Raw genomic sequence first — 26,337 nt, 5'->3', positions numbered from 1 at the left:
TTGAGTTTAGTTAGATCACATTTGTCAATTTCTGCTTTTGTTGTGATTGCTCTTGGCATTTTCGTCATAAAATCTTTGCCCATGCCTATGTCCTGAATGGTATTGCCTAGATTTTCTTCTAGGGTTTTTATAGTTTGGGTTTTACATTTAAGTCTTTAACCCATCTTGAGTTAATTTTTGCATAAGGAAGGGGTCTAGTTTGAATTTTCTGCATATGACTAGTCATTTAGGGAATCCTTTCCCCATTGCTTATTTTTGTTAGGTTTGTGAAAGATGGGATGGTTGTAAGTATGTGGTCTTATTTCTGAGTCTTCTACTCTGTTCCATTGATCTGCATGTGTGTTCTTGTACCAGTACCATGCTGTTTTCATTACTATAGCCTTGTAGTATAGTTTGAAGTCAGATAGTGTGATGCCTCCAGCTTGTTCTTTTTGCTTAGAATTGTCTTGGATATTTGGGCTCTTTTTTGGTTCCATATGAATTTTAAAATAGTTTTTTCTAATTCTGTGAAGAATATCAATGATAGTTTAATGGGAATAGCATTGAATCTATAAATAACTTTGGGCCTTATGGCCAGTTTCACAATATTGATTCTTTCTATTTGTAAGCATGGAATGTTTTTCCATTTTTTGTGTCCTCTCTTCTTTCCTTGAGCAGTGGTTTGTAGTTCTCCTTGAAGAGGTTCTTCACTTCCCTCGTTAGCTGTATTCCTAGGTATTTCATTCTTTTTGCAGCAATTGTGAATTGGAGTTCATTCATGATTTGGCTCTTTGCTTGCTTGTTGGTGGTATATAAGAATACTAGCAGTTATTGCACGTTGATTTTTTATACTGAGACTTTGCTGAAGTTGCTTATCAGCTTAAGAAGCTTTTGGACTGAGATGATGAGGTTTTCTAAATATAGGATCATGTTATATGCAAACAGAGATAATTTGACTTCTTTTCTTCCTATTTGAATATGCTTTATTTCTTTCTCTTGCCTGAGGGCCCTGGCCAGAACTTCCAATACTGTGTTGAATAGGAGTGGTGAGAGAGGGCATCCTTGTCTTGTGCTGGTTTTTAAGGGGAATGCTTTCAGCTTTTGCCCATTCAGTATATATTGGCTGTGGATTTGTCACAGATGGCTCTTATTATTTTGAGGTATATTCCTTGAATACCTAGTTTATTGAGAGTTTTTAACATGATGTTGAATTTTATCAAAGGCCTCCTCTGCAACCCCAGATAAATCATGTGGTTTTTGTCTTTAGTTCTGTTTATGTGATGAATCATGTTTACTGATTTGTATATGTTGAATCAGCCTTGCATTCTGGGGAAGAAGCCAGTTTGATCATAGTAGACAAGCTTTTTGATGTATGCTGGATTTGGTTCGCCAGTATTTTATTGTGGATTTTTGTATTGATGTTCATCTGAAATATTGGCCTGAAGTTTTCTTTTTTTATTGTATCTCTGCTAGGTTTGGGTATCAGGATGATGCTAGCCTCATAAAATAAATTAGGGAGGAGTCCCTTCCTTTAAGTTATTTAGAATAGTTTCAGTAGAAATTTCTACCTCTGGTGGAAATTTCAGCTCTGAATCTGTCTGATTCTGGAATTTTTTTTTTGGTTGGTAGGCTATTTATTACTGCCTCAATCTCAGAACACATTATTAGTCTATTTAGGAATTTTATTTGTTCAGTCTTGGGACAGTATTATACATATATATCCAGGAACGTATTCATTTCTTCTAGATTTTTTAGTTTATGTATATATATTTCTGTGGGGTAAGGGTGATATCGCCCTTATAATTTGACTGCATTCATTTGATTATTCTCTCTTTCCATCTTTATTGGTCTAGGTAGTGGTCTGTTTTATTAATTTTTTTCAAAAAATCAGCTCCTGGATTCATTGATTTTTTTTTTGGAAGGGTTTTTTGTATCTCTGTCTCCTTCAGTTCTTCCCTGATCTTCGTTATTTCTTGCCTTTTGCTAGCTTTGGGGTTTGTTTGCTCTTTGAACTGGTTTTAGTATCAATATTGTACTAGCTTCATAAAATGAGATGAGGAATATTTCTACTTTTTCCATTCTAGGAAGAATCTGAATAAAAGTGGAATTATCTCTCGCTTGAATGTTTGGTAGAATTTACTGGTAAAACCAAATGAGCCTGATGTTTTCTTTATGAGAAGACTTTAAATTATTGATTCTAATTATTTAATGGTTATAGGACTATTTACATTGTTTTATTTATTTTTTATTGAATTTTGGTAATTTGTTTGTTTGTAGGAATTTTCCACTTGGTATAAGTTTTCCAATTTATTGATATAAAATTATTCATAGTAATTCCCTATTGTCTTTTTAATCTTTGTGATTATGTCCCATTTTTCATTCCTAATACTGCCTATCTATCTCTTTTCTTTATCTTGATAAATCTGACTGGAGATTTGTTTAATTTTATTTGTTGTTTCAAAGAACCAATTTTTAGTTTCATTGACTAAACCGTTTTATCTTTGTTTTCAGTTTCACTAAATTCTGCCCATATCTTCATTTCTTTCTTTCTACTTTCTTTGTTTTTTTTTTTTTTTTTTTTTTTTTTTTATTTTTTTTTTTTTTTTTTTTTTTTTTTTTTTTTTTTTTTTTTTTTTTTTTTTTTTTTTTTCTGTCTTTCCCCCAACTTCTAACTTATTTTCTAATATAAACATCGAAGGTTACACATTTTTCTACTCCTTTTTTTTGTGTGAAGTACAAAAATTGGCAATTGGGAATTTCAAAGTGGAGAAAAATATTTCATTTTGACTTTTAAATTGCGACTGTCAGTTGTGCCTAAAATTCATAGTGCTGATCATGTCAAACCACATGATTTTGATATGTACCTTGGAAAATTATGCTTGGTTATGTGGTTTTAATTTCATCATGTTTCATATAGGATTCACCTTTATTTGATCTTATTAAACAATCAAAGGACCGAGAAGGACCAACTGATCACCTTGAATCTGCTTGTCCTCTTAATGTTCCTCTCCAGAATAATCACACTGCAGCAGATATGTAAGTAAAATATTATGTTTTCTGTTCAAACTGCAAATAGATTTTAAGCATAAGTGTAATGTAAGGTTCTATAAAGAAACTATAGTGAATAGAATTTTGAATAAGACATTGTTGCTAGTTTTAAGAAATTAGTAATGTAAGATACATGACCCAAATAAAGTCATATAAAAGAGTACAGAGCGCTACTGAATCACCTAGGATTTGCATAATAAGAGCAGTTTTCATGGCAGAGTTGGCAGTTTAGGTAGAATAGGATTTCAACATGGAAACTGGAGAGAATAGAGGAGCCAGGGGAGTGTGTTCCAAGAGTCAGAATGACATGAGCTCAAAAGTATCAAAGGAAGCAGAAAACAGTTTTCAGAGTGTGCAGGTCAGTCCATTTGGAGTGAAGCATAGAATAAGTATAGGGAGAAGTTTGAGACATGGACTTACACACAGTTGATTAGTGTGTGATCATGGTGATGGGAAAAGAAAATGTAAACCAAAAAGTATCTGAAACAGGTCTCAATCAGTGTATAAGCTTACTTTGCCATGGTTAAGAATATGCCCAGGAGAGAGATCTGGGCCTTTCTCCAATGATGATTTTGAGGGCTCCAGTATTTAAATGGGAAAAATAGTCTGGAGGAGAAAGAAAAAGGGTATGGTAATCTACATGTTGCAAGAGAAAAGGAGCAGATAGAGAAATAGTCAATTATATATCCATCTTATGCTGAGTAAGTCAACACTTCACATAAGGTGAACATAGAGTAGCTATCTGTGGAAGTATTTAACCTTGTATCTGTATTTATCTGTGTGGGAACAAAGGGAAAGGCAGTTTTTTGCATGACTCAGCTTTCAGCTTAATTTTTTCCTTTTGGCATAGTGAATTGGGGTCCCAAGTGTTTATTTTCCTTTCACAAAAGCAATAGCTAACTATGTGCTTGGCAGTGGCCTAAGTACTTAAGATTTATTTTTTCATTTAATCTTCATAACAGCCCTATAAGGTAGTAGATGCTGCTGTCAGCCTGTTATCTATAAAACAAGAATTAGAGAAATAAGATAACTTGCCTAAACTCAACAGAAATCAAACCCAAGCTATCTAATCCCAAAGCCCAGGCTTTTAATCACTCTAGCTACCTTGCCTGTCACAGAAATGTGCCTACTGTTTTGTTTCTGTTTAATTCCGTGTAGGAATTGACATTATAGTATTCTGTATTAGTGCAGGGGTCATTTTCCAGAGATGTCATTTTCATGCTAACTTGTACTCAAAGTGTTTCTGGCATATGGAGACTCTGCCTTCATGTATACATTTATTTCCTGGGTAATACTTTATATAAATAAATTAAGCATTTTTTTTTAAATTTAACATGCAGTCATCTTATTGAATTTTAACTGCCAGGAAGTGGTATACGCACTGAGAGTACAAAAGTTAGATGGTCTGGGTCCTTCCCCTCATAGAGCTTACATTCTGGAGGAGGAACACAGGCAGTGAACAAGTAAACCAAGATGTAAGATGATTTTAGAGTATAATAAGTGTTATCAAGGAAATAAACAGAGTGATGTGAAAGACAAACTGAGAGGCTGATAGAATGCTTAGTGGCACTTTCCTCTCTCTGATGAAGTGATATTTTGACCTGACACCTGAAAGGCAAGCTGATGCTGGCCAGGCAAAAATCTGCATGATGTGCATTCCAGGCAGAGCAAACACCAAGTACATTGGCTCTAAGGCGGATCAAACTTAGTTGGATTTAGGAACAGAAAGAAAGAAATCCTAGTGTGGCTGGGGTATTGGAAGAGGAGAATGGCGCAAGATGAGATTGAAGAGCTAAGTTGGGGTAGATCTTGTAGGTTCCCACAGGCCATAGTAAGGAGTTTGGATTCTGTAAGGGTAGTGGGAAACCATTTAAACAGGAATGCAGCTTTCTATAATTTGTATTTTTAAAGGTCCACTCTCTGACTGCTATCTGCAGTAAAGGTGGGTTTGGAGAAAAGGGACAAGGCAAGGCAGAAAGTGAGGAGACCAGTTTGGGGACTATTTCTGTATTTCAGATGAGGGATGTAGGTGACTTGGTCTAAGGTATGGCATTGGAAGTAGAAATTGAGAGATCTGGGGTGTGTATAGAGATAAATTAATAGGTTTTACATTGGTTTTATGTTGGATTTCAGGAATTTGGAAAATTTAGAAATTAAAAATAACTCCTAGATTTTTGTCTTAAGACACTAGATGTAATGTGGAGCTATTTTTTGAGATAGGAAAGGAAATCAAGGGCTCTTCTTTGTTCTTATTAAGTCTGAGATGCAAGTAGTTATATCCGGTAGGTAATTGGATATTTACACCTGGAACTTCAGAGACTAACTTTTGCCTGAGTTAAGCCAGTTTATGATACTGTTGGTTAGTGAACTGAATGAAAATCCAAAGTGTATAGTAGACCAGACACTGGTCCTTCTAAAATCATTGTGATAATGAGTTGCTTTACTTAGTGTACTAGTTACTACAGTTGTAGAAACATCCATAGTAAGTTACAAATTCCACCTCCTGTTCTCTTTGTTCTTAAAGTTTATGTCTTTAAAAATAAGTTTATTTGCCAGCTACCAAAAGAAAATTAGAAAGTAGATCTAGATTATTCTGTTAAATAGGGGACAGCACAGAGTGATAATATTTGCTAAAAGCCTTGCCTTGAGTTGTGCCATATATATTTAGTATACAGGTATAAATCTGAATAATGTTATTTGAAGTATTAATTTATAGAATTCCATACTGTGTAATTTAGGTGTGTGTAAATCTGTGTGTATTAACTGAAATCTTAGATATGAACCATAGTTATCACTAAAAAAATTTTTAGGAGGAGAATCACAAAAACATGATAACACTATTTAATATCAATAAATTGTTTTTTAAGCTGGAATCATCTTATGGTCTCAATCCCACTATAATTATTAAAATTGAACATTATAGATAATAAGGTAATAATCCCCAGTAAAAGACATTTGTTAAAATAGAGTTAGATATGATGATGACAAGCAGTTTTCCTGTTAATATATCTTTCTCAGCTTGCATTTAAATAGTCTGCTCAGTGAATTTCATTTAGAATAACCAATTAAATAGACAAGATATATCTGGGTGTACAACCTTGAAATGTGTGTATAGTCTGTGATTCTTAGCCAACTTCAAATGAAGACTTTTTCCTTTGAATATATCTAGGTATCTTTCTCCTGTAAGATCCCCAAAGAAAAAAGGTTCAGCTACACGTGTAAATTCTACTGCAAATGCAGAGACACAAGCAACCTCAGCCTTCCAGACCCAGAAGCCATTGAAATCTACCTCTCTTTCACTGTTTTATAAAAAAGGTTAGTAGATGATTATTTTCAAGAACATGGACTCTGAAACTAGGCTGACTGGGTTCAAAGAAGGTTTCTTCTACTTTCTAGGTACATCACTGGACAAGTCACTTAATATCTCTGTGGCTCAGTTCCCTAATCTATAAAATGGAAATGATAATATTGCAGGATCTTTCCTGACTATTCACAGAGTCGTTTTTCTGGCTGGAAACCTCTGTGGCTGGTGGCACCTTTGACCGAGTTTTGCTTGGGCCCACTGGGCTCATTTCACCCACTTGGCCTGACAGACTGCACTCAGCTCACACTACCGGCCTGGGTCCTATGCCTGCCAGGAACAAGTCAGACGTGGAATGGAGAGGGGTGTGTGAGCAAGCATGGGGCCCAGCCACTGCACACAGTCAGAAATGCTGGCTGCTGCAGCAGGACAGGCAGCTCCAGGTGCTGGCACAGGTGCTGGCTCTCTGTGAGGCTACAGCTGGACCAGGTGCACCACAAACATTTTCCACAGCTGGTACCAGGGACAATAACAGGTCATGGTCCTCTATGATAATCTCTTTCCTGATTTTAGTCTAGTAAGAATTATGCTGAGCTTTACAGGCATAGTGTAAGATATCATCCTTAGGTTAGAGCAGTGGTTTTCAAAGTGTTGTTTCCAACCAGCAGAATTTACATCACCTGGAAATTGTAGAAATGAGAATTCTGTGGCCCCAACTAGACCCACTCAATCAGAAACTCTAAGATAGGGCCCCCAAAACCTTGTTTTAACAACCCTCCAGCTAAGTCTGATGTATGTTAAAGCTTAAGACCACTGAGATAAATTGTTAGCTTTAAAAATTTCAAATTACCTATGCAAGTCATTGAAAGACATATAAAGAGTCTTTATATAATATTTAAAGTAGGTGAATGAAAATTCAATTTTATGGATTGCTTTTTGCCAAATTTGCATTTTCAGTAGTATTTTTTAAGACTAAATACATTTCATACTGCAGTCATTTTACATTTAGGTAACCTACAAGTTTACCATTTTTCAACAGACTATGCTCCATTGGTATTTTATAGAGAAATGTGTGGCTTAATTTTTTTAGGATTAGAAAAATTAATAGATACTGGCAATTCTATAATTTAAAAAAATGATTGTTCCTCTTGAATATTAATAGTGGGAATGACCAATGGTGAGTGATTGTTAATGGAACCGAAACAAACCCTATTGGGTTTGTCTAATTTTACAGTGTCTCATGACCTTTCCTCCACTACTTCCCACTTCTGCCCCAATTTCATGCCGTAATAGTTGATTCAGCAAGTATCACTCTGCCTTCTATGTACCTAGAACTGTGCTAACACAAGGAATCAATTATTTTTCAGGAAAATAGTGGTAGAAAAATCTTAAACATCACCACCAAAGAACTTATTCATGTAACCAAACACTACCTGTTCCCCTGGAAACCTATTTTTTAAAAAACTCATACCTACGTAATGAAGCCTCCATAAAAACCCAAAAGGACTTGGTTCCGGGAGCTTTCTGAACACGTATCTGCCCAACTGGAGGTTCCTGGAGAATAGCGTGCCTGGGGAGCGCACGGAAATTCCATGCCCCTTCTGCTTTCCTTCATCTGTATCCCTTGTACTATCCTTCATAATAAACCAGTAAACATATTTCTCTGGGGGGAAAAAAGAAGAGTGGTAAAATGAAGTTTCTTTTAAAACGCTACTTAACAGCATTATAATTAGAGCAGTTTTATGATTTGAAAAAAATCTACTGGTAATTCAAAATGAGCAGTAAAAATGACTAACTCTTCTTATCTCCACAGTGTATCGGCTAGCGTATCTCCGGCTAAATACGCTGTGTGAACGCCTTCTGTCTGAGCACCCAGAACTAGAACACATCATCTGGACCCTTTTCCAGCACACGCTGCAGAATGAGTATGAACTCATGAGAGACAGGCATTTGGACCAAGTAAGAAAATCAAGCACTTCACCTTCTCTCCTCCCTACTTACTTGTTAACTGATTTATTTTTTGTTTTGTTTTGTTTTGAGATGGAGTCTCACTCTGTTGCCCAGGCTGGAGTGTAGTGGCGTGATCTCAGCTCACTGCAATTTCCGCCTCCTGGGTTCAAGTGATTCTCCTGCCTCAGCTTCCCAAGTAGCTGGGATTACAGGCGTGCACCACCACGCCTGGCTAATTTTTTATTTTAGTAAAGTTGGGTTTTCACCATGTTGGCCAGGCTGGTCTCAAACTTCTGACCTCAGGTGATCCATCTGCCTACATCTCTCAAAGTGCTGAGATTACAGGCTTGAGCCACCTCACCCAGCCTTGTTAACTGATTTCTTAAGAAAGTATTAGATTCAAATGAGAAGCTGGATCAATTTATTATGCTTAACATATATTCACTTTTTGGCTACCATTTACATTTTTGTTGTAGTTCTTACAAATTAAAGCTTTAGCACTCAAGAGTATGTTTCAGTAACTACTTACTTAATGACACAAAATATCTTACCTGTAAAGAAATTAACTGAAGAACCTTTTTATCATAGGCTTTTTCTGTGAGCTAGATTTCATTTTAGTGTGAAAACATGAGACTTAAGAATCGGTTGATTTATAACAATACCTATTGAAAGAATGAGTGAATGAAGTAAATTAGTTTACAGTGAGAGAATGATCTTTCATATCCTCGTTTTTCTCTATAAAATAGGTTAATAAGAACAATATGCTTTTGACTGGGTGCAATGGCTCATGCTTATAATCCTAGCACTTTGGGAGGCCCAGGTGGGCAGAACTCTTGAGCTCAGGAATTTGAGACCAGCCTGTGCAACCTAGCAAAACTCAGTCTCTTCAAAAAATTAAAAAATTAGCTAGATGTGGTGACTTGCACCTGTGGTCTCAGCCACTTGGCAGGCTGAAGTGGGAGGATTGCTTGAGCCCAGGAGATGGAGGTTGCAGTGAGCTGAGATCACACCACTGTGCTCCAGCCTGGGTAACAGAGCAAGACTCTGTCTCAAAACAAATTTTTTTAATTAAAAAAAAATCTCTACATATATACTTAATAACTTTATTGACATAATTCATACACCATAAAAACCACACGTTTAAAACGTACAGTTCAGTGGTTTTTAGTGTATTCACGGAGTTGTACAACCATTACCACAAACAATTTTAGAATTTGTATCACACCAGAAAGAAACTCCATACCCTTAAGCAGTCACCCCTATTCCCCTACCCCCTCAGCCCAAGATAATACTAATCAATTTTTTCTCTATAGACTTGCCTCTTCTAGACATTTCATATACATGGAATTATATAATATGTGAACTTTTGTGTATAGCTTCTTTCATTTAGCATAATGTTTTCAAGGTTCATCTGTATTGTAGCTTCTATCAGTGCTTCATTCCTTTTTATTGCTGGATAATATTCTATTGTATGGATATACCATATTATGCTTATCATTCATAAAGTGATGAACATTTGGGTTGTTTTCACTTTTTGACTATGATGAATAATGTTACTGTGAACATTCATGTACATGTTTTCATTTCTCCTGGGTACATACCTAGGGGTAGAATTGGTAGGTCATATGATAGCTCTATGTTAACTTTTTCAGGAATGCCCAGATCATTTTCCAAAGTGGCTATATCATTTTACATCCCTACCAATAATGTATGAGGTTCCAATTTCTCTATATCCTCACCAACTTTTTAATCTGTGTTTTTTTTTTAATCATAGCCATCCTAGTGTGTATAAAATGGCATCTCAGTGTGCTTTTGATTTGCATTTCTCTGATGGCTAATGATGGTGAGCACCTTTTCATGTGTTTACTGGCCATGTGTATATCTTCTTTAGAGAAATGTCTATTCAGATCCTTTGCCTTTTTTTTTTTTTTGAGATGGGAGTCTTGCTCTGTTACCCTGGCTAGAGTGCAGTGGCACAATCTTGGCTCACTGTAACCTCCACCTCCAGGGTTCAAGTGATTCTCCTGCCTCAGCCTCCCAGGTAGCTGGGATTACAGGCGCACGACACCACATCTGGCTAATTTTTGTATTTTTAATAGAAACGGGGTTTCTCCATGTTGGTCAGGCTGGTCTCGACCACCTGACCTTGTGATCAGCCCGCCTCGGCCCTCCATAGTGCTGGGATTACAGGTGTAAACCACCACACCCAGCTCAAATCTGAAGTTTTTAAGATTTATTCCTGTTTTCCTCCAAAAGGTTTATAGTTTTAGTTCTTACATTTAGGATTTGCTCCATTTTGACCTAATTTTTTAATATAGTTGAGGTAGGAGTCTAGCTTCATTCCCTTGTTTGTGAATAGCTTGTTGTTCCAGCACCATTTGTTGAAAAGGTTTTTTTTCTCTCGTCATTGGCAGTTGTCAAAAAATCAGTTGACTGTAAATATTTATTTCTGGACTCTTAATTTTGTTTCACTGATCTACATAAGCTATTCTTACGCCAGGACTACCCTGTCTACACTTGGCTGGTAGGATGCCAAGCAAAAGATGATTTTTGGCATTCTTGCCAATAGTAGATGAGAGCAAGAATGTTGCAGAAGTAATGAGTACTTAAATTAGGCTATAAAGTTCATACAAATAAAGTCTGACATTTAAAGTCACAGGGAATCATTTTTAAATATCTTCTATTGAAATGTAATACATATATATAAAAACCTGCATCTCAAAAGGATACATTCTAATGAAAATTCATCAACTAACTTAATTATATAACCAACATCCAGATCAAGAAACAAAACATTGTCAACAACACATAAGACTCTCTTACATGCCCTTCCAGTCACTGTACCCTCACCACCACCACCAAGTAGGCTCAATATTATTTTATCTGCTAGTTTGAAACATTTTCACACCTGGATTTTTTAAGTGCTAGTTATGCAAAATTAACTGATTCTAGTTTCAACTTTTCTGGGAAACATTTAAGGGACAGGAGCCAAAGTTAGGGTAATTGACAAACCAGGTGATCAGTTCTAAATAATTGAGCCTTGGCCATTTGCATTTTGTTCTTTAAACATACTTTGGGTTAAACACTTCATGTAGACTTTCAAACTGAACTCAGTATAGAAAGAGATAACTATGTAGGAAATTAAACTTTTCCTTTTTGAGGCTAAAAGAAAACAGTGTTTGTTTTTTTTTTTTAGAACAAAACCACATAATAAAATTCTGACTACTTTTACATCATATTTATTTACTAGATTATGATGTGTTCCATGTATGGCATATGCAAAGTGAAGAATATAGACCTTAAATTCAAAATCATTGTAACAGCATACAAAGATCTTCCTCATGCTGTTCAGGAGGTAGGTGATTTTCCATAGTAAGTTTATTTGATAAATCCATATCTGTAATAAAGATAATTTTATTCATTAACAGTCTCATATATTCTGACCTTATTATGTAAATTTACAAATAAAGACTTTTATATTATTTATTTGTAACTTAAATGCTTAAATGGAATTGGAAAGATAAGGCAAATTATGAAATTATCCATATTCATGGTTTTTTATAAATTTAATAAGTAATACTTTGTGTAATAAGCAAGTATTTATAATAAACCTGGCATGAGTCATAGTACATTAGACGATCTTTTATTTTTATTACTTTATAGGAAAAGTCAGCATGAATGCAGCCTTGCAAAGAAATAATAAAAATGTTCAATATAAACATATTTGTGTTTCTGGTTTACCTTCCCTTTAGAGAAATAGGAGTAGTAAAATATACTTGGTATGACGCGTTTCATACTGTTCTGTGGAAAGTGAGTTGTGGGATATGTTTCCCGTTTATTATTAGAGTTTTCAAAAGTAATACAAACCAAGTCATTTTTGTTTGTATGTTTGAAGTTATTTTAAATTCAATCATTTAAGTGTATAATGTGTCAGAGGCATCTGATATAACCTCTGTGTTTTTACCTAAGTAAAATGTGAGTGAAATCTAACACTAAAATATAGTGCTTTTACTAAGTGTCTACTTCCTGCAATTGAGTAATGCATATTTAAACGCTTATAGAATGGGGGGATACAGGGAGGTACAGGCCAGAGGACATAGTCTAAATATTAATGGATAATATCACTGGCTTTCACTTAGTTCTGGCCCTTTGAGTCCCATAATGCTTTCCATTCTACCAGCCTGTCTACTCCTCTCTTCTTAGATAGCCAGCTATTCCATCTGCTGCCTGGCTGTTTCTCTCAATCATCCTATGACATTTTGCTTCTAGTAGAGCAGCTATAATCCAAGCCTAAGAAGGCATTTTATATTATTTTTTCCTGTATAATATGTGCTTCTTACCAGTCAAAAAGTTTTACAAACTTTTAGGAAAGAAAATCTAAAGGTAGAAATTTTAAAATTAATTTAACAAGTGAATTTTACTTTTTTTTTTTTTACTCTTCTTCCTTAGACTTTCAAACGTGTTTTGATCAAAGAAGAGGAGTATGATTCTATTATAGTATTCTATAACTCAGTCTTCATGCAGAGACTGAAAACAAATATTTTACAATATGCTTCCACCAGGGTAAGTCAAAAGTATCCTTTGATTGGAAAAATCTAATTATAAAGTAATGGGTCCCATTAAAACATTAAATAAACGATACTACTTTTTTTGTTTTTGCTCTAGCCCCCCACCTTGTCACCAATACCTCACATTCCTCGAAGCCCTTACAAGTTTCCTAGTTCACCCTTACGGATTCCTGGAGGGAATATCTATATATCACCCCTGAAGAGTCCATATAAAATTTCGGAAGGTCTGCCAACACCAACAAAAATGACTCCAGGAACAAGGTGTGTGCATTTTCTCTTTAGGGAAGTAGTAAAGAATGAAAGGGGGATAATTTTGATCCAAGAATAAAAATATAAAGCTTTCTTCATTTCAAATAAGCTAGACTCTTGAGTCTATTTGTTTATTTAAGTAACATAATGAGAATCTAGGGGGAAAGAAAATCTATTTACTTGGATGGGTTTACAAATTTAGTTATCAGATTTCCTGACTGCTAGGGCTATCTTCTTTTGTAAACAATTTTTGAACCTGTTTGGTTATATGTTTCAAAACACTTTAATATTTTTGTAAGTAATCAATCTGCTAAACAAAGCAGGTTACTTTAGGTTGAGTACTTTTAGTTTGTAGTTTATTGGATGTCCTATGAATTTTGCTTCCTGTGGATTTTGTTCATTCTGCTGGTTATATTAAATGTAGGTTACTGTCAATTAAGTCTTTAGAGGTCCATTCCTAATCCTGCTGGCAGCCTCTTTACCACCTTACCTTGGGCAGGTCTCTATCTCTACTACATAGGGGTGCTGCGGATCAGCAAAATGATGAGTATGAAGCTGTTTTAAATTCTCAGATGAAAGGTTGTGTGCAACTATAAATCATTATATTATCTTCCCATCCAACCACAAGTGGCTCTCTGGCTTTGAAGTGCTTCAGTTGACTAATTATATATTATCATGGGCTATTTGAAACTGACTTTATTTGTGTAAAGTAGGAGGCAGATTAGCTAGTATACTTAATGTAGTCTCATCTCAGAAATTGTCAGCCCATATGGTTGTCCCTAATGGACAAGAAAAGGGAGATATATTAGCCTTTTAGAAAATATTTGCATGGTATATTTAATTATTTAAGTAGTACATACTCATAAAAATTGCAAACTCTACAGAAAAATATGAAGTAATAAATAATTGGCAATATGATACAAATGCTCTCATGTGCCTCTATATCATCCTTTATTTATTTGGTGTTCTTATAGTTGGATATCTGTGTACTGACTCCTTCTACTTGTTCCAAGTTGCTAAGATGCCACATTATGTCTATTTAAGAAAATTTACAGGCCGGGCGTGGTGGCTCACACCTGTAATCCAAGCACTTTGGAGGCCGAGGTGGGCAGATCACCTGAGGTTGTGAATTCAAGACCAGCCTGACCAACATGGTGAAACCCCGTCTTTAAAAAAAAAAAAAAAAAAAAGAAAGAAAATTTACACAGTCCCATGCCACTATATGAAAATGTATACTTAGGTAGTTTTTTAATAGTGGTTATTAATCCATATTATGGTGATAATGATGGCTACTTCCTGATCCTTAGTGAAATCAATTTTGTGTTGGTATTCTTTAGCAAAAAAGTCACATTCTGAACATCCTAACTAATAAATCATTGGTCAGGCATTAGGAGAGCATTATATTTAGAATGATGACCACTCATCAAGGAATTGGAGGACAAAAAACTCTATATGTACTAGTTCCATGTTCATGTTTTCAAACCTTTGTTGAGTCATGTCAGGCTAATGATGTTCTTCAGCTTTATTATCAAGAACGTAAATTATATGGTTCAAATAAAGACAGACTAATAAAGATTTCTGACTATATATTTGATATATGATAACTAGCCTTTACTATACCAATATAGATGCTAATTAGAATTCTGATTATTACTTAATATTCTAAGTTTTTGCCAAATATAACCTGAATTTTAAATGAGAAAATATGAAAAATTTGATAACTTACCCATTGATTTATGAAGAACTAAGTAGGGGTAAACTTGAAACTTTCCTTTGCCCTCCTTAAATATGGGCAATGGCAAAATATGTTCTTGCAGACCTATGGTTTTTGCTTTAAAACTAAGAGACCAGGTGAGTATATGATTAAATGGGCACTGTTAGAATAATCCCCAAATGAATATAGTTTGTCAGTGGTTCTAGGGTAGAGGTAACCTTTCACTTGGAATTCCTGATAGTTCAGAATGATGTATCTACGCTCATCTCTGCAAAATTGTATATGATTTTTATTACTAATTGGTATTTCATCTTAACTTGACAGAATCTTAGTATCAATTGGTGAATCATTTGGGGTGAGTATTTTATTTCTATGAAATATAATAGTATGCATTGTAAGTATAAAAGTAAAGTTTTCTATGATTTGAATTTGCAAATGCAATTATTCAAACACCTCACTCAGGCATATTGCATAGAATTTTATGAGATATATACATATCTCAGATTTACTTTAAAATCAAGTTTAATCTCCAATTATACTCCTAATTAGTGAACTTCAAAACTTTTCTAAATGTTCCTTTGAGATTATTTAATACACGTATATACATTTGTGTGTATACATGCATATATATGTGAGCTGTTTTTGCTCACACTTCTATCACCCAATATGTGAGATTTTTTTTTTTCTCACACAAATATATTCTTCAACTCTCTGGTGTTCTACAATTTAATTTATTTCTGACACTAATTACCCAGAGGCAGCATCAGACTCCACAGGTTCAAGGGCTCAGTCCCACAAAACTGGTCTCACTGCAGACACCAGTCACAACTGTCAGGTTCCCAGGCTACACCACACTTCCATCTGACTTGGATACAAAGTTAGGGGATTTCCATGTGTCTCTTCCTTAGGTTTGATCATGTGCCAGAATTAGTCACAAAACTCTGGAAAAATTTTTACTTATTGTATCAGTTCATTATAAAAAAATGCAAATGAACAGCCCAATGGAGAGGTATTATATAGGGTGAGGTCCAGAATAATCCCTAGTACAGGAGCTTCTGTCCCAGGGAGTTGAGGTACACCACCTTTGCAGCACTTGGACATGTTTACCAACTACAAAAGTCTCCCAACCTTGTTGACAGGTTTTTATGGGGGTTTCATTATGTAGGCATAACCGATTAACTCAATCTCCAACCCCCTCAGCTCCCTGGCTAGAGGGTGGGGCTAAAAGTTCCAAGCTTCTACTCAAGGCTTGGCCTTTCTGGCAACCAGCTCTCATCCTGATTAGCTAGGGGCCCACCAAGTGTCACCTCATTAGAACAAAAGATGGTCCTATCACCCTTATCACTTAGGAAATTTCAAAGGTTCTAGGAGCTCTGTTCCAGGAACCAAATATCTTCCTATGATACTATGTATGTATGTACATAACCTCATAGAAATGTTTATAAAACAGTTTTGAAATCACTCATTATGAGAATGATTTGAAATGAGATACTCCAAAATGTAAGCCCTATATCCAAATGTCACCAGCCTGTCCCTGCCTGTCTTCTCTTTCCATACATATACACTTTTTGTTTGTCCTTCCTCTCAGACTTCTCGGACTTCTAGGATATTCTTTTTCTGGTGCACTGATTAGGAATTGGTTACATGAGACCCTGACTCAATGAAAGTGGCAGGGCTTCAGTCTAAGAGATCCAAGGGAAAGCTTTGCTTTGAAACATTTATTCTAGGCTGCAAATCCTCGACTCTAGTTGACCTTCCATTAAAGTCACTAATTCAGCAGTCTCAGATTCAGTACGCATTACTATTAATATGTTGCATTGCATCATCTCCACACTTCCTGAGAGCATATTTTTTATTTTTTTTAATTTTTATTTTTAGAGACAGTGTCTTACTCTGTCACCTACTCATTATAACCTCAAACTTTTGGGCTCAAGTAATCCTCTCTCCTTAGCCTGTCAAGTTGCCAGAACTACAGGCATGCACCATCATGTCCAGCTAATTTTTTTAATTTTTTGTAGAGACAGAGTCTTGCTTTGTTGCCCAGATTGGTCTTGAACTCCTGGCTTCAACAATCCCCTGCCTCAGCCTCCCAAAAAGAGCTGGGATTACAGACGTGAGCCAGGGCACCTGGCCAGAGAGCTTATATTCTTTTTTTTTTTTTTTTTTAATTGAGACGGAGTTTCACTTTTGTTGCCCAGACTAGAGTGTAGTGGCCAGTCTCGGCTACTGCAGCCTCCACCTCCTGGGTTCAAGGGATTCTCCTGCCTCAGCCTCCCGAGTAGTTGGGATAACAGGCATGCCCCACCACACCTGGCTAATTTTTTTTTTAGTTTTTAGTAGAGATGGGGTTTCTCCATGTTGGTAAGCCTGGTCTCGAACTCCCAGCCTCAGGTGATCCTCCCGCTTCAGCCTCCCAAAATGCTGAGATTACAGGCATGAGCCACTGCAGCTGGCCAAGAGCTTATATGCTTATAGGAATGGGAAGACTGCCTATATTATGTATTGTTACATAATGCATTACCCCCAAACTTAGTGACTTAAATATTTATTATCTCCATTTCTGTGAGTTAGTAATCTAGGCATGACTTAGCTGGACCAGAGTTTCTCCAAAGTCTGTGATCAAGGTGTCAGCTGGGCCTGCAGTCACCTCAAGGCTCCACTGGAGGAGCATTCACTAGCAGACTTATTCAAATGGCTGTTGGCTGATCCTGTATGGGTACTGACCCCTCTATTGGTTTCTTGCCCTTGGGCCCCTCCATGGTGCTACTTGCTGCTTACAACATGGCGGCTTGCTTTGCCCAGAGCAGGGACTCTGAGGGAGGCTGGGAAATAAAGAGCAAGATATAGAGGTTGCAGTCTTTTTGTAATCTAATTCTGGAAATGACAGTCCATTACTTTTGGCATATTATTTTGGTTAGAAGCAAGACAAGAGTAGATCTAGCCCAGACGCAAGGGGAGGAGAATCACACAAGGAGGTGAATACCAGGAGGTGGGGTCATTGGGAGCCATCTGAGAGGCTGCCTACCACACTGCCCCAAGTAACTAGGGAGAGGTAAAAGTTTGTATGCCAAATGACCAAGTGTTAAAATGTGTGTTGCAATAGTTGATGATGGGCTGCAGCTGTCAGGCTTTACAAAGGAGCTTTGGGGCCTTATAAGGACAATTGGAGCTGGCTAGATATCACATGGTGGTCTTTAAACATTTTTGCTTGCCATAACCTCTAAAATAATTGAGAAAAAGTTGAATGTACCTCCATATCTTAAAGCTGATAATTTAAAATATTATAAATTTAATAGCAGCACAGGATTCAGTTTCTGTTAAATTGTATATGTGCTCCAAATAGATTTACCATCAAAACCTGTTTCGAATTTAATATTGGGAGAATTCGCTCATTAAATTTTTGGAAAATAAAGCATCATTGGCGAAGCTAATCCTCACTCTTGATTCTATCAGCCAAATCAGATATAATTTCTATCAGAAAGTCTATAAGACTTGTCAACAAAATACCCATAAAGTGAATCAAAAATTATTATTCATTGAACACATAATCTCTTATCAAATTCTTGTGACCTTCCCTCTGCTGGTTATATAATAGCCTAAAAGAAAAAAACATGTCAAAAGCAAATTTCCAGAAAGCTGTTCCAACTTGCCTACTTCTGAAACGTCCTGTATAGGTGGGTTCTGAAAATGAGGAACCAGGACTTGCAGAGTAGTCAGTTGCTGGAGGAAGAATGTGAGCTGCATGGAAAAGACAGGAGGATTGACAAAGAATGGGTGTTTAACTGGGGATGGAATTAGGGAGTTATTCTGATTTTTACATTTTTCATATATTTTATTTGGTCCAATGAGGCAGAAAATTAAAATGAAGTGATTACCTCTGCCTGTTTTTGACACACCTCAAACTATAACTTGAGGTTGCTAAATACAAAACACTGGCATTTAATGATTTAAAGTATTCTATAATTTGTAGACTTCTGAGAAGTTCCAGAAAATAAATCAGATGGTTTGTAACAGTGACCGTGTGCTCAAAAGAAGCGCTGAAGGAAGCAACCCTCCTAAACCGCTGAAAAAACTACGCTTTGATATTGAAGGATCAGATGAAGCAGATGGAAGGTAGGAACCATTATAGAATGTTTTCCAGTAGCTGAGATGGTCATCTGGGGAGTCCAGAGTCTCAGCACTGCTCCTGACTTACACCTGTTTCTTTCATGCCAAGTTTATTTGGAAGTTGTGAGAAGGGCTCCAAAGAATAGATATGAGTGTGGTCCAACGTTAAAAACGCCGTACAAATTATATGCCAACATTCAGTGAAGATAGTTAATGTTAAAACCTGCTCTTTTTTTACAAAGCTATTGATACAATTTTGTTATTCTTAACATTAAATTTAAAAACGTTTACTCTCGAAAAATATTAACCACTGTGTTTTGTAAGAACCACTGAAAAAATATATAGCATCATAAATTTGTGACATTTATGTTTTAGATGGTTTTTAAATGTTAAAATTAAAAGGTACTCACTAAAGTAATCACATAAGTCATCGAAAGCATCATAGTTATTGGAAATTTGAATTTTTCACTTATAAATACACATAAAATACTTTTCATTTTTTTAATCTACAGTAAACACCTCCAAGGGGAGTCCAAATTTCAGCAGAAACTGGCAGAAATGAGTAAGTACTTATTTCACCTTGTGTAAATGAAAGAAACAATTGTTTACACTGCAAGAAGTCTTTTCATTATATAAAAGAATGTATAATTTCTTCAGTTGGCAGGCTTGTTTATACATTTAAAATATAATTCAATTAAGATTATTTACCTACAAACATTTGCGGATTAAATGTATGATGCAAAGTGAAGGTCACTTTTACCCTTTCTATGATCTTTCATGCAGGAAGACTAAGAAGTGAAACATTGGGCCGGGCGTGGTGGCTCATGCCTGTAATCCCAGCACTTTGGGAGGCCGAGGCGGGTGGATTACCTGAGGTCGGGAGTTTGAGACCAGCCTGACCAACATGGAGAAACCCGTCTCTACCAATAATACAAAAATTAGCCAGGCATGGTGGCACATGCCTGTAATCCCAGCTACCCGGGAGGCTGAAGCACAAGAATCTCTTGAACCCAGGAGGTGGAGGTTGTGGTGAGCCAAGATTGCACCACTGTACTCCAGCCTGGGCAACAAGAACGAAACTCTGTCTCAAAAAAGAAAAATAAAAGAAGAAGTGAAACATTGCTTGACTGTGTTCAACACAGATGGCTACAGTTAGAAAATAATTTAGCAGAAATATAAAGAGGAACTATTTAAGAGTGTTAGATAGGGAAAGGTTTGATAAACCTAGCATATGTAAACATCATCACCATTATTTAAGGAATAACCTTTGATTCTGCCATTACTGAACTTTCCTAATTTGCAAATCTTAAACAATTTCAAACAAAAGTTTCCATTACTGGAAGTCAGAATTTTAATAAAGAACACTATGTCATTTTCCAAGTTATACAGAGTGATACAATGTTAGGGTAAGTGGAATTCTATTCAGAGTTACTTGGAGAGTAGAAAAAAATTAATCAAAGAATAGTAGATGGCAAGCAAACTAGGAAAGAGGTAAACGTTCACTAACTACTATTGGGTTGTCTTAGGTAGGTGTGGTAGTGAGTGTAACATTTCCCAGTATCTAGTACCAGATCCATTGATAGGAAAAGGAACTGGGATTTTGAAAGAAGACAAACATGTAGAAAATAGGTAGGTGTTAAAATTATCATTCCCAAGTCACGGGACACACCAGTGAGAACAATACCAACTAAAATAAAATGAGAGACTTATAGATACTAACTTTGAAAATAGAAGAAGATATTTATAAGAATGCTTTGTTTAAAAAAAAAAAAAAAACCTTTTTTTCTATGTATTATTTTTAAAGTTAAAACTAAATAAAACAAAATTTTCTAGGTATAAATGAATTGCTTTTTGGATTTTATATCAATTTACATATATATTCCTATTTTAACTTTTAAACAGTTGTGTCTTTTCCCCTCAGTACATGAAGATAGACAAGAGACTTATAACCAAAATCAGGCCTTGAAAACATATGGAAACATTTTGGAACCCACAAATATGCATTTAAAAAAGAGCTGAAAGCTATAAAAACATGTATATTTTCTTAGAGAAGAGTTCAGTTGCTATAGTTAGTACATTTCCCAGTGACACACTTAGCTATGATGGTGAGCTTCCTCTGCCAGGCCAAATTTCAGGACCTTTGTGCATATACAAAATTGTGAAAAAGCAGCCAGAATTTTAACCCCTGAGGCTAAGGCATTTCTTTCTGATGCTCTTCAGCTTTTCTTAAAGAATTACGTTTAGAAAAGATCATCTTACAATGCTGGATTGCCCAGAATGAAAGGACAGTTAGAGAACTATTGACTATTTTTCTTTCTTTTCCAAATGTGCTTCTTTATAAAGAGCTCATGCCTACCTCTAAAATCAAGTTAAGGATTTTTAAGAAATTTAAAATAAGCATTCTGGCTTTGTCTATATTGTAATTAATAATATGCTTTTAACATGGCCATGTCCCAGGTAGGCACAGTGGCTCATGTCTCTAATACCGGCACTTTGGGAGGGCAAGGGAGGCCTTGCCTCATCAGAGATGAGGTTGCTTGAGGCCAGGAGTTCAAGACCAGCCTAGGCAACATAGCAAGACCTCATCTTTACAAAAAATTCCAAAAATGAGCCAGGTGTGGTGGAATGAGCCTGTAGTCTTAGCTACTGAAGAGGCTGAGGTAGAAGGATTGCTTGAGCCCAGAAGGTCAAGGCTGTAGTTAATCATGATTGTGCCATTGCACTCCAGTTTAGGCAACAGAGCAAGAGCCTATCTCAAAAAAAAAAAAAAAGCCTACTTTAAATGAGCTATAATCTGATGTATTTGCAGTACCTGTACCTGCAGGGCATCTCCAAACATAAGGAAAACTACAGCTTTGTAAACAATACCACCACTCACTCTGGCAGAATCAGTCTGGGCCAGCTGAGTATATACTTCTGGTATATACTTCAGCAGCTTCTGGTATATACTTCTGAGTATATACTTCTGGTATATACTTCTGAGTATATACTTCAGCAGCATATACTTCTGCTGAAGTATATGCCAAGCCTCAACCACCTCATCTCTGGAATAGTAGCCTACAAAATGGGGCATACCTGGAAGTATGCAAGATCATCTTTTGGGGTACATAAAATAGATGTTCTATTTATCTCATCTTGTTTTAATGTTTGCTGGGGGTATGTGTTTTGTAATTCATACATACATACATATTTTTGTGGTACAGGCTTGGAAAAAATTTACTCACAGGTATATATGATTTTTAAAAATTTGGAGACCACTGCTTTTTGGAGGCAGGGTGGGAGGAAATTTTTATTCATTTATTGTTTTTAAACTGGTATATCATATTTATACATATTTTAGGGGTACACGTGATGTTTTAATACGTGTACACCATGTGTAATGATCAAATCAGGGTTATTGGGATATCTGTTACCTCAAACATTTATCTTTTCTTTGCACTGGGACCATTACAATTCTAGCTACTTTGAAATTTGCAATAAATTATTGTTAACTATGACTCCCTACAGTACTATAAAATACTAGATTGAAGACCACTGCTTTTGCAAGGTCCTGAGCGCCTCAATTTGACATGAGCATAATATATATGGCAGCCACTTGCCACCTTACCCAGTACCATCAGTGCTGTTAACAGTTCTTCATTCTTTTTCCAGCATCTACTCGAACACGAATGCAAAAGCAGAAAATGAATGACAGCATGGATACCTCAAACAAGGAAGAAAAATGAGGATCTCAGGACCTTGGTGGACACTGTGTACACCTTTGGCTTCATTGTCTCTCACGGATATGACTATCACTTTCCCAGGTTCTGTTTATGGCCGCATCTAATATCTTCAGCTCTTTTTGTGGATATAAAATGTGCAGATGCAATTGTTTGGGTGATTCCTAAGCCATTTGAAATGTTAATCATTGTTATTTATACAAGATTGAAAATCTTGTGTAAATCCTGCCATTTAAAAAGTTGTAGCAAACTGTTTCTACTTCCAAAGTAAAATTGCTCTGCTTTATGGATAGTAAGGATGGACCCAGAGTGGGAGTCCTGATACCCCATGCCTGTCTGACTACTTTGCCTTCTTTTGTAGCATATAGGTGATGTTTGCTCGTTTTTATTAATTTATATGTCTATTTTTTTAATTTAACATGAACACCCTTAGAAAATATGTCCTATCTTCCAAATGCAATTTGATTGACTGCCCATTCACCCAAATTATGAACTCTTATGCTAAAATGGATTTTATTAGAAATTAGAAAAAAATTACTAATTTTGCATAATAGATTTTATTTTACTATTGGAATCTGATATACTGTGTGCTTGTTTTATAAATTTTTGCTTTTAAATAAAAGCTGGAAGCAAAGTATAAACATGATACTACCATGCTACTGACACAGATTTCATACCTCAGAACTTAAAAGAACTTATTCTTTCTTCATCCAACTTATATTTTTAAATGAAGATTACCAATAGTACTCTTGGTTTTTATACCATTCAGATCACTGAATTTATAAAGTACCCATCTAGTACTTCAAAAAGTGAAGTGTTCTGCCAGCCCTTAGGTGTAGAGGACCCTAACACAGTATATCCCAAGTGCACTTTCTAATGTTTCTGGGTCCTGAAGAATTAAGATACAAATTAATTTTACTCCATAAACAGACTGTTAACTATAGGAGCTTTAATTTTTTTTGCATAGAGATTTGTCTAATTGCATCTCAAAAATTATTCTGCCCTCCTAAATTTGAGAAGGTTTGTGTTTTCTCTGGAATGGTACATGTCTTCCATCTATCTTTTGAACTGGCAATTGTCTATTTTATCTTTTATTTTTTTAAGTCAGTATGGTCTAACACTGGCATGTCTAAAGCCACATTGTTTCTAGTCCAAAATTACAAGTCATCAAGGGTCATTATGGGTTAGGCATTAATGTTTCTATCTGATTTTGTGCAAAAGCTTCAAATTAAAACAGCTGCATTAGTAAAAGAGGCGCTTCTCCTCTCCCCTACACCTAAACGTATATTTAAACTATCTCGTGTGATTAACTTATTTAGAGATGGTGTAACCTAAAATAGGTGGTATTTAAGGTAGCTTCAGCTAGCTTTTAGGAAAATCACTTTGTCTAACTCAGAATTCTTTTTAAAAAGAAATCTGGTCTTGTTAGAAAACAAAATTTTATTTTCTGTTCAATTAAGTTTCAAACTTACTATTTTGACAGTTATCTTGATAACAATGGCACTAGAAAACTTTACTCCATTTCATCATTAATTTCTGCATGAATATTATACAAATCTGTTAGTTTTTAGGTCAAGGGCTTACTATTTCTGGGTCTTTTGCTACTAAGTTCACATTAGAATTAGAGCCAGAATTTTAGAAACTTCAGAGATCGTGTATTGAGATTTCCTAAATAATGCTTCAGATATTATTGCTTTATTGCTTTTTTGTATTGGTTAAAACTATACATTTAAAATTGCTATGTTACTATTTTCTATAATTAATAGTTTGTCTATTTTAAAATAAATTAGTTATTAAGAGTCTTAATGGTCTGATGTTAAGTTCTTTGTATTAAGTATACGAATGCTCCTCTTCTAGGAGAAGATAGATAGGAGATAACTCTCCTAGTGTATCATCCATTCTTAGCCTTTAAGGGGCTCTATATGCTAGTGATTTCCAAATTTATTTTTTCAGCCCTGATCTTTTCACAGAGGACAAGATTCTTGTAGCCAACAGAACTCTTGATTCCTACTCTCCTCTACCCAGTTTCTCAAAATACAAACTAAAATCAAATAAAAATCTCTTTTTCCTACCCTGGTCTTTCTGCATTTTATTAAACACTTATCAAGTAAAAAACTTAAGAGCTATCTGCTTATTCTTGTCTGGACCACTGCTAAAGACTTCTAACTCCCCGTTCCCTTTCTTTACTGTCAAACTCCTTAAAGAACAAAAATGTTTCTTTAAAAATGTAAATTGATTCACATTGCTCCTCTACTTGAAGTACTTATCAGGAATTATAAAGCCCATACTGACTTCCCAGTCTCATCTTGTAGAATTCTTTCCTTGTCACTGTGCTTTAGCCACACTGAGTTTTTTCTTTAAAATGCCAAGCCTATTCCTACCTTATGCTCTTATATTTCTTCTTCCTTCTTCCTTGAATGCTCTTTTCCCACAGTGTTGCATAGCCAGTTCCTTTCTGTCTTTCAGAGGTCAACTCAGAGGGTTTCCTTGACGACCAAGCTGAAATCATCACTTTGTATTTTATCATTCTCCTTCAAAAGTGTAACAGCATCCATCTATCACTCTTTCCCACCATCTGAAATTGCCCCTCTCCTTACCTGTCTCCCCATCCCTAGCCACTCCCCACCCTAGATTGTAAGCATCCACCTAGCTATTCTTACTTACCACTTTAGGTTTTTCCATATTTTTCCGAGTATGTGAAAACAAACAACATTCTCTCTTCCTCTTTTAAAATGCCATGTACTAGTACCTACCATATTCCAGGCACAGTTCTAAATGCTAGATATATAACAATGAATAAATAAAACTAAAATCCCCATCCTTGCGGAACTGACTTTCTAGTTGCAGGCAAAGAGAGCACACGAATGAATAGATGAGGACTATATAGTATGTGAGATTCTATTAAAGACTATTGAGAAAAAGCAAAGATGAGGGCAAGGAAGGCTGGTAGGGAAAGGAGTTTTAAAATTTAGAAGAGAGTGGTCAGGGAAAGACTCCAGTGATATTTGGGCAGAGAGCTGAAGGAGATGGGAGTGAGCCAGACACGAACAGGAGTCAAACATTCCACAGAGAGAGAGGTAGGAATATGGCTGGTGTGTTTGAAGAACAATTAGGAGGTCACAGAAAAATGGGCAGCACATATCTTTCTTCGTCTAATGCAAAGTATAAAAGGCCTTTATATATATTACAAGTCTATAATCCTTTATCTGTAGTTCCAAAATTGAAAAAAGCTTTAAAAGTCAAGGGATTCTGTGTGTTTTGTGCCAAAAGTCATATGGGCTCAAAACCATATGTAAACTGGCACAGAGCTATTTATAATCTTTATCATACTTGAAATATTCTCATTTCACTGCAGAAATATTAATATGTTTGATTGGGAGCTAACCCAGACCCTAATTAGGTGTTATGTATTATTTGGCATATGTACCATATTCTAATCATTCTAAACTCCCCCCAAATTATGAAACCCCTCTGGCACCAAGAGTTTCAGACAAGGGATTATCTTAAATTTATATGATTTCTCAAAAACATGGCAGATGAAATTCTTTCCTTCTGGAACAGTGACATGTTTGTTCCTGAAGGAAGAAAAAGTACGCAGAGCAGGAAAAGCAGCAAGCATATCTCAATAGGCTGTATTTATATTGGGCGGGTATCTTAAATGCAGTATGCAGTCTCTTAGGTCATGTCAAAATCAAGCAGCCT

At 35.8% G+C, this 26,337-nt stretch overlaps 1 protein-coding gene across 2 annotated transcripts in view; it reads left to right on the top strand.

Annotated features, from left to right (window-relative positions):
- The window catches only part of RB1 (RB transcriptional corepressor 1), a 158,102-nt gene extending 133,661 nt beyond the window's left edge, over window positions 1-24,441 (top strand). Inside the window, exons 18-27 of one of the 2 annotated variants that reach the window (XM_017535956.2) lie at window positions 2,897-3,015; window positions 6,197-6,342; window positions 8,142-8,287; window positions 11,529-11,633; window positions 12,728-12,841; window positions 12,944-13,107; window positions 15,134-15,164; window positions 18,780-18,922; window positions 19,429-19,478; window positions 22,568-24,441. In XM_017535956.2, the coding sequence (XP_017391445.1) occupies window positions 2,897-3,015; window positions 6,197-6,342; window positions 8,142-8,287; window positions 11,529-11,633; window positions 12,728-12,841; window positions 12,944-13,107; window positions 15,134-15,164; window positions 18,780-18,922; window positions 19,429-19,478; window positions 22,568-22,641 (1,092 nt within the window). In that variant the 3' untranslated portion in view covers window positions 22,642-24,441. The remainder of the gene's footprint in view (window positions 1-2,896; window positions 3,016-6,196; window positions 6,343-8,141; window positions 8,288-11,528; window positions 11,634-12,727; window positions 12,842-12,943; window positions 13,108-15,133; window positions 15,165-18,779; window positions 18,923-19,428; window positions 19,479-22,567) is intronic. The other variant, XM_017535957.2, reaches the window with a different exon arrangement.
- Window positions 24,442-26,337: the final 1,896 nt, after the last annotated feature.

This window comes from Cebus imitator, unplaced genomic scaffold (assembly GCF_001604975.1).
Source record: "Cebus imitator isolate Cc_AM_T3 unplaced genomic scaffold, Cebus_imitator-1.0 Scaffold94, whole genome shotgun sequence".
NCBI classification, from domain to species: domain Eukaryota; kingdom Metazoa; phylum Chordata; class Mammalia; order Primates; family Cebidae; genus Cebus; species Cebus imitator.
This window is presented reverse-complemented; position numbering and strand designations above follow the sequence as displayed.